Genomic DNA, 13,366 nt, shown 5'->3' on the forward strand with positions numbered 1-13,366 from the left:
GGGAGGTGACCAATGCCACCGCCTCTGCAGGCAGGACCGTCGGTGGGGGTCTCTCCTTCACAGTCCTGCAGAGCCGCCTCCAGCCCGTTGCAGAGAGGAGCACGGTGGGTCCCAGAGGACGCGGGGATTCGGTGGCCGGGGCCTCGGCCAGTCCGGGGTGGTGCAGGTTGAGATTGCAGCTGTTCAGCCAGGAATCGGGTTGGTGATGGATTCGTGAGGCGGCTTGGTGGGAAGGAGCCCCGCTGCCCCAGCACAGTTTCCAAGTATCCCTGAAGAGCATGTCAGGTTTTGGAGAGTGATACCAGTGTTGTCAAAGTTGGTGGCCGATGTCCACCAAGTCTTGTCTAGCATAGAGGAGCGCCCACGAAAAGCAATGTAGACTGGTGTCTTGGGATGGGAAAAGGCTCGAAAGGAGCAACCAGACCCCCACCGTGCCCTTCCTCCCTCCCCGAAGAAATGGAGGATGGGCAAGAGAGCGAAGATGGCCAAACGGGGGAGATCCGGCAACGACGTGGTAGCAAATTCAAAGCTGAGGCATGCCCAGAGAAAATCTGGAAGGAATAGCAATGATTGAAGAAAGAAGCAACTGGAGGGAGAATAAAAAAACAAACAAAACAAAAGACAAGAAGAAAAGCCAAGAGACTTGTAGAACAAAGGGAAGAGAGAAGGAAACGTGTGCACACAGAAAAACACCGAGCATCAAAAGAGCAGGAGGCAGCAAAGGGGAAAAATGAAAGAGTAATGAAGGAGCCGAGGGCACAGAGAGGGGGAAAGTCTGGAAAGAGGAAGAGCCTGACTGGCAGGAAGAAAACAGCATGCACTGCCGAGGTGGGAACAGCCACTGTCCTTAAAGTGGCTGGCATGAAGCGCTAACCCGAAATCCGGACGGGAGTATGGAGGAGGGACGGGATGGGGAGCACCCAGAGGGTGTCCTTGGGCTCCCATTCTCGAGGCTTCTTGAAATCAGTGAAAAGGAGCCGGCGGGAGCAGAGGCATCAGGACGTGCCGCGGGGACCGGGAGCCAACGGAACAAAAGCATGGCAGCAGCTGATTAATTACTGCAAAAAGCAAAAATGGGGAAGAGGGGGGAGGAACTGGAGAAGTTGTTTTCCCATTATATTTCCGAACAGAAAGAACGTTTTAGCGTGCACACAAATAGCTCCCTGGGAAGCACTCTCACTTCCTAATTGTTCATAAATTTACTGACAGGTGGTTACACAGTAGGTATAACACTCTGAGTTTCGGTTTTATTGCTTTCCTCGTCTCAATGTGAAAACCTGGAGAAAAAGGGTGCGCGGCGAGAGGTTGGGAGACTCCGCCTAGCAAAGGGCACTCGATGCCCGCGTTTCATTTTTGCGACGTCTCGTGAGCGTTCGGTCCCTGACGTGGCCAGATTTTGTGTTCGCCCTGACGGAGGGGTCCGCGCCGGCTTTGTGTTTAACTTTGTTTTTAACTCCAATGTGTCTCATGGTGTCGCGGTCCAGTCCTGTGGGAGGGCTCCCAATCCGTGTGGAGATGGGGGACACGCTATGTGATGGTCCTGGGCTCCAAAGGCATCCGTAGGGTGGTTATTTTGGGTGGTTTTTTTTTTTCCTTTCCTCCCCCTTTGGCTGCGCTCAAATGGTGTGCAGAAAGACAGGCAGGCAGAGATGCAGATATCCGCCGGGCCGGAAAATCTCGTCTCAGCAGCAGAGAGGATGTGTTTGAAATATGCGTGTTACGATCCTTTCCCGCAAAAGGATCACACAAAGTGTGTTTTACCGGGGGAAGGCTGTGAAAAGAGAGCATTAAAGACCTAGAGAAGGGAAAGGGAAGATCTCCCCCGAAACGAAGCGCCTGTAGAATGCGTGAGGCGGTGGCATGGCACGCCGCTCGCTTGGCTGGGAAATTTGACAAAAAACATTCTGTTGACCAAACTGTAGTTGTCGGATGTGCTTAATCCATTATCTCAATAAAATCAACTCTGACGAGCCTCTCAGATTGGGCTGTCATCAGAATGAGTTTGATCAGAGACGATAATCTTCGCTGCCGAGAAGCAACACCTTGTTAAAACTCCTGACGTCGCCTCCTTGCCCCCAGTTGCTTCTCCCACGGGCTAGACGGGATGTCAAGGTGCATTTGCACAGGGTTACTGTGTGTGTCCTTACGGCTCTCCCCTGCGCCCCTGAAACTAAAGATGAGTTGGAGGTAGGGAAACACATCCATTTCTACCTGGCAGCAGGTGCTCCCCAGCTGGGAGCTGGCTCGCGGGTGCGCGCCCGCATCTCTTCTTTAAGGGCATCAGCCCCGAACAGGAGCTGTTCTTGGGAAGATCTTGTATCGGTGGTGCCTTCAGCTGACATGCAGGGACAGACCAGAGGCCGCTGGTGCCGTCCTGCCGCGCTTCTCATCTGCAAAGGAGATGGAAAGCACAGGCAAAATGTGAGCTTTCAGCATATTTGCCTTCCTTGTGCTGACTTTCCGTACGCTAATGAGTCCTTGTGCGGTGACACCTCTGACAGCTCCATCCTGCCTATGGCTCATGCAGAGCCGGAGGCGTGTGGGGCTATAGGCAGCCGGGGGTGCCGGGGAGGGAGGCAGCGTGAGCTCCAGCAGGTGTCTGACCCCTGCTAGGGCGGCGGTCCCGCTCCCGGGAGGGCACGGGCCCCTGCTGCAGCTGGAGAGGTGAAGGAGCAGCGTGAACGCTGCATCTCCCCAAAATAGGAGGTGTCTGAGAGGAGGTGGTGAGGTGCCACCATAGGTGGGACAGTGCCCGTGGAGGCTATTGTCTCCCCACAGAATGCTGAAGATGAGATGTCCCCCTCTGCGGCTGTCCCTACAGGGACCCATCCTGCAAGTAGAGGTGGGCAAGTGGCTGTCGTCCGGCGGTTTGAAGAGCCCATAGGTATCCATCTATCATCTCACTTTATCAAAGGTGTAGGAAGAGGTCTCTTTTAATGGATTAGGAGCTAACGATGTGGAGGAGGGACATCAGTTGCCTGTGGGAGCCATGGTGCTCGCGCAGGCTCTCCGCTCCAAGGCGTGCAGCAGTAATGATCTGGCAGCTAAAAATAGTCTGGGGCCGCGACGGCGAGCGCCTCCGGTAGGGATCGGTGCTAAGGAGCAGCCGGGAGATGAGTCAGCCTGCACGCGGTCGTGTGTGTCAGCATCACGTGTAGTCAGTGATCACACAGTGCTGTTTCTTCCCGCACTGTTTAGCAGGGAAGAGGCGTCCTTGCCGGCATGGGCAGGACCCATGCCTCCCCGGGCAAGGCAGCGTCCATCCCTCCTTGCACTTGGGTGTCTGGTAGCGGCTCGCACGATCTGACCTCTCCAGTGTCTTTTGTCCCCAGACTGGCTGGCTGCGGAGCAGCAGCGTGGGTGAGGCCGGCACCGGTGCCCAGAGGAGGTGTTTGGGAGAGTCCCAGGGATTGCTTGGCTGTGCTTGCGAGGGATATCCAAAGTACAGCACGTAGCATCACGGGACAGGGCAGCGTCACCAAGGCATGATGCCATGGCCAACCCCATAGGGCTATTTGGAGCCCCCAGTTTGGGACGGAGGGGAGGCACGGTGTCTCGTGGTCCCCGCGAGCAGTGGCAGAAACCGGCATGCGCCTGGGCCCGACGGAGAGCGTGAATCTGCACCTCGGGCAGTTTGGGTCTCAAGCGGTAAAGGAAGGAGATAAATCATGGGCTTATTGTTATTGAATTTAGTGGCATCGCTTTCACATTCGATTTCTCTCGCTGGCTTTCTGAACAAACAAGAAATTACAGTGCAAATGTATTTTTTTGGCCTACCAAACATTATGCATTAACTTACCCGTGATTAATATTATGTAGGGTCGATGAAATCCTCCACAGGCCGCTCACCACTCCGGCGAGACCGCCCGACAACGCACCGCTCCTCGCTTCCTTGGGATTTATTCCGTATTCAATTTGCTTGTAGTTGTAGTCTTTTACAAGGAAGGCAGGACTATGAATAAGGGGGGAGAGGGACCATGCACCACCGTATCGCTTTGCCCCCCCGCAGCTCCGGAAGACAAGCATCTCGCCCCCATCCTGTGAGCAGTCTTGGGGCCGGGGAGGACCTCTGGAGGGGGCGATGGCCATGTCTGTCCACAGTGCAACGCCGGCAGCACCCTGGGAATCCACGTCCCATCCCGATGGCAGCTGAGGGCTGCTTAATTTGAGCAGGCATACTGCATGTGGGGGGCCTCTGCCCGTTATGGCTTTATTGCCCTCGAGCAATTGAGGAGTGTCTCAGTCTTTTTCCTTAGCTATTGTATGATCAGGCCTGTAGTGACGTGCGTGTGGGCTAACGGGAGCTGCTCGGAGGAGCAAGCTGTTATAATTTATAGTATGCGCACGAGGAAGCGTTAACCTGGTGAAAGGCAGAGCGGGCAGCGGTGCTCCGTCTCCCCGACAGAACTACAGCCCCGCTCTCGCTGCTTCTCTGGCTGTTAGTATGTTCACGCGGCGATCATTTCTTATCTTGTATGTGTAGTGAGGAGAGGCTGTCATAACTACTGGATGTTTGCTGTGTAGGGGATGTAGGGCAGGGGGAGGTAAATGTTAAGAACCAAAGGTAATCCAGGGAAAGGATGCCATCAACAGGGAAATGACAGCATCCATAGTCATGCAGGTGGGCCGTGAGGTATTAGCAGGGCTATCTGACCCGGCCCTTCGGGGGCTGGGAGGGCTCTGTGGGGAGATGGGAGAGCCTTTTGGACTCTGTGCCCAGCACCAATCCCAAGCAGTCCCCATCCTGAGACATGGCAGCTCTGGTGGGACGTGCTTGTCAGGGGCAGCCGTGCCTTGGCCATACCCACCTCACGTTACTTACCATGGTCGCAGGTTGGTTTTATCAACACGGTCATGTTTGCCACCGGACTCATCCTGCCTGCCGGCGCTCGGGTCCCGTCTGCTGCTGGCCGCGTCCCCGCGTGGGCCCAGCTCCTGCCCACTCCTCTGCGGATTAAGTAAGTCCCCACAAGGTGAAGCCGGCATGCCCTTGAGACACTGTCCTCGACAGCCCGGTCGGTGGGATCTATAGAAATGTAATCAAGGTCCTTAGATGTTCTTCTCCAGGTCCCGGTAACCTCGTAGACAATGATTGCCGTCGCAGCAGGGTATCGAGCCATCTGGCGGGGTCCCTGTGCTCTCCACGGAAATCCCTCTGCCGCATATGCCCCCACCACATGTCCCTGCTGGCTCTCGGGGGCATTTCTGATCAGATTAGGGTGGGCAGTGGCACAGCATGGCAACGCAGCGGCGCTTCCCTGGCCCCTGCGGCTTCGGGGCCGTGGCTGGGGAGTTCAAGAGGTGCCGTTCTCCTGTGGGTGACCTGCCGGCATGTCTGCCTGCTGCGTCGGCATCCTTTGCTTTAGGGTTGATGCGTGTATTCGTGTGGCTCTGTCCATGGTCTGACCTCAGCAGGGCTGCGTGCAGGAGGTGGGATGGGAAGATGCAAGAAATACACAAGCAGAGCGGGTAGTGTGCAAGGAAAGGTGTGCGGAGCTAATTTTGCCTCCTGTGCAGCAGATTAAATATCCGCAGGGAGATGCGGATTGCCTCGGCTTCCTTGGACATAGGTTGTTCTCTTTTTATTTAGTTTTAGCTCTTTGTTGGCGTGCAGAGCCGAATGCCCCAGCGCCTGCTCAGGGAAGCCCCCGGCAGCCGAGGTGCCAGTCCGGTCCGGGGCGAAGGCAGGCACGTGGGGTTGACGGCGCAGTCCCAGCTCTGCAAGGAGCCCCTTTTGGCGCCCTCGCCCCGGTGAGGTGCCACAGGGAGGGAGAGGAGCCCCGAGCGTGCAGGGCCTCTCGAGCGAGCGGCCCCCGAGTGTTTGGAGTTGGTGTTAGGTGCCCTGGAGGTGCCCGCCTTCCCCTGGCAGCGTGCTTGCCTGCAAGCATTAGTCTGTACCGGGAGCACATATATCTAGTAAGGCTGTGAGAAGCAGATAATGTCTGCACAACGTCTTGGATGCTGTTGGGTTTTTTTTTAGATTTTTCTGGTAGCTGTTGGAGGTGGAGAGGTACAAGGCTGCTGGTAATAGGGAATAAGGTCATCTCCTTGTCTAAGCAAGGAAGGGCTGTCGGCAGCCCTCCCACAGCGGAGCTTGTCGGGGCGGCGCCGTTGGAGCTGGCCAGCTCCGCTCCAAGCGTTAACTACATTTTCCAGCAGTCGCCGGCGCACACTTTTCATTTTCAGATTGCCGCTTTCCCCTGAAGGACTCAGACAATCTCCCTTTGCTATAACAGACTGTACTTCTATATTAATGTGTCAAGTTGCTGGGAAATTTACTGCCTTGCAGGGCCTATCGGGCCGCGGAGACCGCGCCGCGTCTTTGCCACGGCTCGTCCCGTTGCACCGCCCCCTTTCGCGCCAGGGAAAGAGGTGGTTGGGAGAGCGGGTGCGGGAAAGCCTGTCCTCCGCCCAGCCACCCAGGAGGCTGCCTAGGAGCAAAAGGCTCGCTTTTGGGGTGGGGTTTTTTTGAGCCCCAGTGAGGTGCAGAGCCTGGTGGTTATAGGCAGCTTAGACCGAGCTCCTCAGGGGATGTCACCGTGGCCCCTCTGGCACGCCGCCGGGCATCTGTCTGTCCTTACCCAGTCCGGACAATGACGCAGCAGCCCCAGCAGGGCAGGGGGAGGAGAGGGGAGCCCGGCAGCCCTCACGTCCCCTTCCAGGCAGGGCTGCAGTGGTTTTCAGGCGATCATACTGGCATCCCAGCGCTGCAGGAGAGCCCTCGGCATTTCACGTGCGACACCATGTGAACTGGGGCTCTCAGCATGTTATGTGCTCGGGGGGGGGGGGGCATGGGGCACCCTTTTTGGCATTGGGGGGGGGGTAGTTTTGGGAGGGTTGTTTTGTATGGGCTCGTTTGCTCCCCAGGGCGCAGACCCTTTCAGGGGCCACGTCTGCCAGCCCCGGGGCCTGGAGGCGATGTTGGCGAGTGGGCTTTAATTGCTTTTTGCCAGGGCCGGGGATATTTATGGGTGTGGAGATTGCCAAGTTATTTATTAGATGGAGTATCTGGGGATAGAGTAATATAAATCACTGTGGCCGGTATTGAATGGAGCAGACGCTCAGTAATTTAAACAGCTTTAATAAATATGCTAAAATATAAGCCTTGTCGCGGGCTGTAATGAGAGCCAGTTATCGGGGGTTCCGGCCCCTGCCTGGCGCAGACCCCGGGGCCATGCTCGGCTCCGGTCTGAGATGCTGGTTTGGAGACAAGGGGTTGATGACCGAACAGGGCGACGGGGCAGATGCTGATGTCCGGCGCCGGGGCAGGTCTCGCAGCCGGGGCTTCCCAGCGGCATGCAGGCAGTGTGCTGTTGGGGCCTGGTGAGCTGACGTATTGACGGTGCCTCCGCTCTTCTTTGTGTCTTGCAGTTCCCCCCCAGATTGTCAACATCTCATCAGACATCACCGTGAACGAGGGCAGCAGCGTGACCCTCATGTGCCTGGCCTTCGGGAGACCAGAGCCCACTGTCACGTGGCGGCACCTCTCCGGGAAAGGTGAGACCATGCTCAGGACTCGGTGGACGAGCCACCCGGGTCCGAGGAGGGGTCTCGCCCAGCCCATGTGGGACGGACAGTTGTCCCTGTAGAGGTGGCTGGGGTGGCAGGAAGGTTGTCCATGGTTTGCTGGTATCTGTTGTGGAGGGTGGAGGTGCTGGCCCTTTGGTGTGTTCTGGTATGAGGGTGAGGATGCTTGTTAAGTGATGTTCCAAGTTTCCTGGGTGAAGGGTGATGGTGCCACGCATTCGGGACGTCTCCCAGGACAGGGCTTTGTGAGCGAGGACGAGTACCTGGAGATCACGGGCATCACACGGGAGCAGTCCGGGGAGTATGAGTGCAGTGCTGTCAACGACGTGGCTGTCCCGGACGTGCGGAAAGTCAAAGTCACCGTCAACTGTGAGTGCAAGGGCTGGGGGAATCGTGGCGGGGCGGGCACACACGGAGCCTGGCGTGACGCTGCACGGTGTCTCCGCAGATCCACCGTACATCTCAAACGCCAAGAACACGGGTGCCTCGGTGGGCCAGAAGGGCATCCTGCAGTGCGAGGCCTCGGCTGTCCCCGTGGCAGAGTTTCAGTGGTTCAAGGAGGACACCAGGTGAGAGGCCGCGGAGGGGGAGCCTGGGGAGCTGCGTGGTGGGGCAGGGGCACCGTGCCAGCCCTGGGGGCCGGATGGCGGCAAGGCAGGGAAGTGGAGGGGGCTGGAGGTGGCCGAGGGCCTTGCGTGGAGGAAGGCTGGCGTCTGCCCACGTCGGAGGGTCGGAGCGCTCAGGTAAGGGCCAAGGGGGGCCCAGGGTCGTTCCTCCCGGGGACGGTGGCTGTGGCTCATGGAGGAGTAACACGGGCCATGTGGGTCATGCTGGCAGATAGGTTTCAGGATGGCGAGCGTGGCATGCTTTTGGGCAACGTGGTGGTGGGGCGAAGGGCTTGTCTCGGTGGGATGCAGGGAGTCCGGTGGGGGAACAGCGTGGTGGGGTGAAGGGCTTGTCTCCGTGGGATGCAGGGAGTCCGGTGGGGGAACATGTGGGTGTATAGTGATGTTGGCTGGTGGGAAGGGAGAGGGTGCCCGGGGAGGGGGCAGGATATGTCGTACAGCGCTGGCACAGCGCTCTGAGCGCCATCATCCACATTTCCCCACAGGTTAGCGAACGGGCTGGAGGGCGTGCGGATCGAGAGCAAGGGCCGCCTGTCAACACTGACCTTCTTCAATGTCTCGGAGAAGGACTACGGCAACTACACGTGCGTGGCCACGAACAAGCTGGGCAACACCAACGCCAGCATCATCCTGTACGGTAGGTGCCCTGTTTTTTTGCAGCAAGGTACAGCAAGGAGGAGGAGGACATTGAAGAGGAGGAGGTGGCAGGGCGGGCGGCTGGCCAGCGATGGATCGACGGAGTGGCAGAGCAGAGCTGGACGTCTTTAATGTTGCCGGCCCGTCGAGGTGCTGAGATTGGAGCAGCGAGGTCCCGCGGAGAGGATGCATCAGATGATGAGATCCCCATCAGCCCAAGCGGGCATGCACAGCTGGGCGGCGGTCGGTGGCGGGCACGGGGCTCACGGGTGTTTAGGGGCGCGCAGCAGAGTCGGCCGGTGGGCAGCTGTTTGTCTTTGCGGCATTGGGCCCATGGGCAGAGAAGAGGCTCCTGGCTGAGCCACGGGCGTCGCTGGAGCACAGGGCCAAGGAGGGGGCCCGGCCCAGGTGAGCATGCGCTTCGGGTGCACGGTGTGGGGTTTTTCCCGGTTCTTGTACTGGCAGTTGTTGTGTTGTACTGGCAGCGGCAGGGCAGGTGGCATAGGCATCGAGGGCCGCAGTGGGGCGGTTTACATCCAGCGCCTGTGGTGCCTGGGCGATCTAGGCGGTGAGGGTGGGAAGGTGGACTGGACAGCTGTCATTGAGGAAGGCGATGTGTAACTATGGCACGTCCCTGTGGCATTTTGGCAAGCTGAGGGGGCTGTCACGGGCCAAGGGTGGCCAGCAGGAGCCAGCCTTCCCCCGGCAGGGCTCCAGCACAAGGGAGAGGATAGGGTCGGGTGGCAGGCTTCAGGAGGCATGGAGAGCGAGCAGAGCATCCATGCTGGCATGGACTTTGGCAGCATGAGGGTGGACAGCTGGGGCAAAGCGTCGCACCATGGTGGGGGGCCCATGTCTTGGATGAGACAGGAGCTACCCCTGTCCCCCGGCTGTCTGGGACCATAGCGTGTGGCGGCGGTAGGGAAGCGGCAGACAAGGTGGGTGCCTGGGGTGCCACTTGAGGGCATTGTGGCGCCGAGGCACGCCCCTCAGCCTTCCAGGAGGTGCAGTCTCGTGGGCCGTGTCACGCCCTGGAGAGTGCTTGGTGATTTGGGGTGGCGTGAGGTGCATGGCTTTGGTTGCGGGGCATCATCGAGCATCCTTCCGGAAAAAACGTCCAACTGCGAGGTGGGCAGGTGTGTGCCAGGCGAAGGGCTGGCTGAACGGCGGGGCCGCTGGCATCGTTGCTCAGGGCTCCTGTTCTCGGGCTGGGTCTGTTCAAAGTGTTTATCAATGATCCGGATGCAGGAGGGGAACGCACCCTTCTTGCCAAGTGTGATGATGATGATGATGATACTAAACTGGATGGTGCTGTTGCCCATCTTGAGGGATGGGAGGCCTCAGAGAGGAATCTAGAGAGATGGGAGGCATGGGCAGTCACGAGAGGTGTGAAATTGAACAGGACCCAATGCAGGGGTCTGCACCCGGGACGGAGTAGCACCAGAGGTGAGTGTAGACTGGGAGAGGAGAGCGGCCCCACGGAAAGGGTGCCGGTCACCGGCATGGGTAGTGTTGGCATGGCCTTGCTTCATGTATTGTGTGCTGTTCTGGGCCTCTCCTTCTCAGAAGGATGTTAAGGTGTGGAAAGGTGTCCCGAGGAGGGCACCAAAGCCAGCGAGAGGGCAGGCGCCGTGAGGAGGGGCGGAGGGCACCAGGTTTGCCTAGCATGGAAAAAGGGGGGCAGAGGGGTGGAGGAGCTTACCGAGGCAGGGAAGCAGAGGGGGAGGCGACAATCAGGCCTCGCTGGTGCATGGTGCCAGGAAGCGCAGGAGCAGAGCCGTGCCATGTCAGGGGAGGTTCCGATGAGATGGTAGGAACCGTGCCTTTCCTGAGAGGGCAGTCTTACAGCAGAGCGGGCTTCCCGGAGGGGTGGCTGATGTCCCGTGCCTGTCGGCATCGAGGGGGCATCGCCCTTAGTGCCATGCTTTGATGGTCAGGTCAGGCCTGAAGGGCTCAGTCAGCCACAAGTGATGATGGGTGTAGGTCCCTTCCACAGGAACTAATGTATTCTGGTGTGCCCTGGTCCTGGTGTTTTCCCCCCCATTTGTTCTTTCCTGATCTAGGTTATTATGTGTTCTGTTCTGTTCTCATGTGTTTGGTTCTGCTCTCTTCATCTGTAGTTTGTAGCGGTCTGTTCTGTTCTGCTCTGGTGGGATCTGTTCTGGTCAGTCCTGTTCTGTTGGGGTTGAATGCGTTCCAGTGTGTTTTGGTCTGCTCAGGTCTGTTCTATTTTGTTCTAAAGTGTTCTGTTCGGCTCTGCTCTGTTCTCCTCTGGGCTGCTCAAGCTGGGGTTTGGTCTAGTTTGTGCCAATCAGATGGTTGGTCTGTCCTGCTCCGCTCTGCTCTGTGTGGGTCTAATGGGCTCAGGTCTGTTCTGTGTTGTAACAACAATCCTGTGTTCTGTTCTGGGCAGTTCTGCTCTGTTCTGTTCTGTGCCAGTCTCATGTGTACTGTTGTGCTTTCTTGTGTTTGGGTCTGGTCTGCTCAGGTCTGTTCTATTCTGCTCTCCCTGTGGCTAATCTGTTGCATTCTATCATGCCACTCTATTCTGTTCCGTCTCGGCCTGGTCCGCTCCGGTCTAGTCTGGTCTACTGCATTCTATTCTCCTGCAGTCTGTTGTGTTGCATCGTGGTGTGTTCTAGCGTGTTCTACTCGCCGCTATTCTGGGCTGTCATGGTCTGTTTTGTTGTGGTCTGTCCTGTTCTGTTCTATCCTGTTAGGTGCAGGTCTATTTTGCTGTACTCTAATATGTTGTGTCCTGGTGTATTCTATTCTGTACCGGCCCGCCCTGCTCTGTTCCATTCCGGTCAAGTCCGTCCCGCTTGGGTCTATGTATGTTTTTCTGCTCTGGTCTATTCTGTACGGTTGTGTTTGGGTCTGGTCTGTTGTAGTCTATGTTGTTTTGTTAGGGGCTGGTCCGGTCAGGTCTGTTCTATTCTAATCAGTTCTCCTCTCCCCTGGCTCGGTCTCTTCTTTTTGGGTCTAGGCTGTTGGGTTCTGTTTCCCTCTCCTCTGTTCTGGTCTGTCGTCTTGTGTTCTAATAAATCAGGTGAAATCTGATAATGGCTGGTCTATCGTATCCCGGTCGATTGTGTTTTAACCTGTTGTATGGTTGTCGGCACCGGGTTAGTCCGTCCTAGTCGGGTCTATTGGGTTCCATTGTGGTTTGGTCCACTGTAATCTCTTGTGGTCTGGCGTGGGTTTTCTTTTGTCCCGGTCTGGTGTGTGCTATGGCCTTGTAGCTGGGGGGTCGAATCCAAAGCCCAATCCTCCCCCCTTCCTGTCTTTCCCTCGCCGCTCGTGTCGCCCTGTGTTGTCAATGGGGGGTGGGTGCGTGTCGCTAACTGGAAGGAAGGGTACTGTTGCAGGAGCTGTGCTGGAGGAAGATAACTTACGTCAGGAAAACAACTTTATTTCAGTAAACAAACAGTAGTGTGTCAGCACACAGGGGTTGACCTACATTGGGGGGGGGCTGTCTTTGCTTGGTGTAGGGGCTGCAGCCAGGGGGCCCTCAGCGTGCGTGCGGGAGCCCGTCTTTGGTGCAGGGAAGGGCAGCTTCCCGTGCGGCCCATGGGGAGAGAGGTCCCGCTGCTGTTTTGTTGCGGTGCGTGTCCGCTTCCCTGTGTCTGCCAGCTTCTCCTTTTCTGTTTCCCTGTCCCGCTGGCGCTCTCGTGTGCTTGCGCTCTCTCTGGTTTTGGCATGCACACGTTGCTCTCTGTGCGAGCACCCCTGTCTCCCGTGTAGATGCGAGAGCGCCTGTGCCGTGGCATCGGCGTGTTGGGGGAGGGCGTACTGGCATAGGTGCCCGTCAGCGTGTCTGGGCACGGTGGCCTCAGGTGTCAAGCGGCTGGCCATGTGTGTGGCTTTGGGTGTGTTGATGTGGCCGTCTTGGGGTTGGCATGGGTTCTTTGGACTGCTTGCGTCAGAGCATTGGATTGTGGCTTGGTGCATGGCCACAATCTGTGTGTGTCTGCGCCCAGTGCTGTCGGCCAGACCAGTGGGTGAGCGCAACTATGGCGTGGAGTCTCGGGGCGTCTCCCTGTTGGCTTCTGTGGCTCACTCTGTTGTTGCCCGTGTCTCTGGGTGCCTCCTTGCCCTTCTGTGTCTCCTGCAGTAGTTGTGTCTCTCCTCTGTCCCTCTGGGTCCTTGTCCCAGTTGCAGATGGTGTCTTGGGATGGAATCCGTGTAGGGCTCCGCGTCTTCAGCCATGCTGCCCCTCACCACAGTGTGTCCAGTTGTCCCTCTTTCTGTTTGTCTGTCAATGTATTGCCATGGATCTCGGCACCTCTCGCTTTGTGCACATCAGGTGCCACCTCTTTCTAGCAGTGTGTCTGTCTTGTGGTGTGTCTGTGCATGTCTTCTGCATGATGATGAGGCTCTTGGTCCTTCTGTCGTGTCTTCTCTCACTCTCGTCCGCCCTGCTCATCTACGTCTCCTCTGTTCCTCTGCTGTTGTGTGTGCCCTGCTCTCGTCCCTTGTTAGTCATTCTTGGTTTAGTTGTCTGTGGCCTTGTGTCGGTGCTCCGGTCTCTCTTCTAATCTTGTGGTTGTGGTCCCTTAGTCCGTGTCAGCCTCTAG

General features: G+C 57.5%; 1 protein-coding gene across 1 annotated transcript in view; it reads left to right on the forward strand.

The window, feature by feature from the left end:
- Positions 1 to 13,366, forward strand: part of LOC103900602 (opioid-binding protein/cell adhesion molecule homolog) — a gene marked incomplete at its 5' end in the record, with an annotated part of 29,126 nt that extends 15,760 nt beyond the window's left edge. The window contains 7 exons of the mRNA XM_019472600.1: positions 7,372 to 7,497; positions 7,762 to 7,896; positions 7,976 to 8,096; positions 8,639 to 8,833; positions 11,652 to 11,714; positions 12,534 to 12,658; positions 13,350 to 13,366. Of these exons, the coding sequence (XP_019328145.1) occupies positions 7,372 to 7,497; positions 7,762 to 7,896; positions 7,976 to 8,096; positions 8,639 to 8,833; positions 11,652 to 11,714; positions 12,534 to 12,658; positions 13,350 to 13,366 (782 nt within the window). The remainder of the gene's footprint in view (positions 1 to 7,371; positions 7,498 to 7,761; positions 7,897 to 7,975; positions 8,097 to 8,638; positions 8,834 to 11,651; positions 11,715 to 12,533; positions 12,659 to 13,349) is intronic.

The sequence above is a fragment of the Aptenodytes forsteri genome, unplaced genomic scaffold, assembly GCF_000699145.1.
Source record: "Aptenodytes forsteri isolate BGI_AS27 unplaced genomic scaffold, ASM69914v1 Scaffold324, whole genome shotgun sequence".
Classification (NCBI taxonomy): domain Eukaryota; kingdom Metazoa; phylum Chordata; class Aves; order Sphenisciformes; family Spheniscidae; genus Aptenodytes; species Aptenodytes forsteri.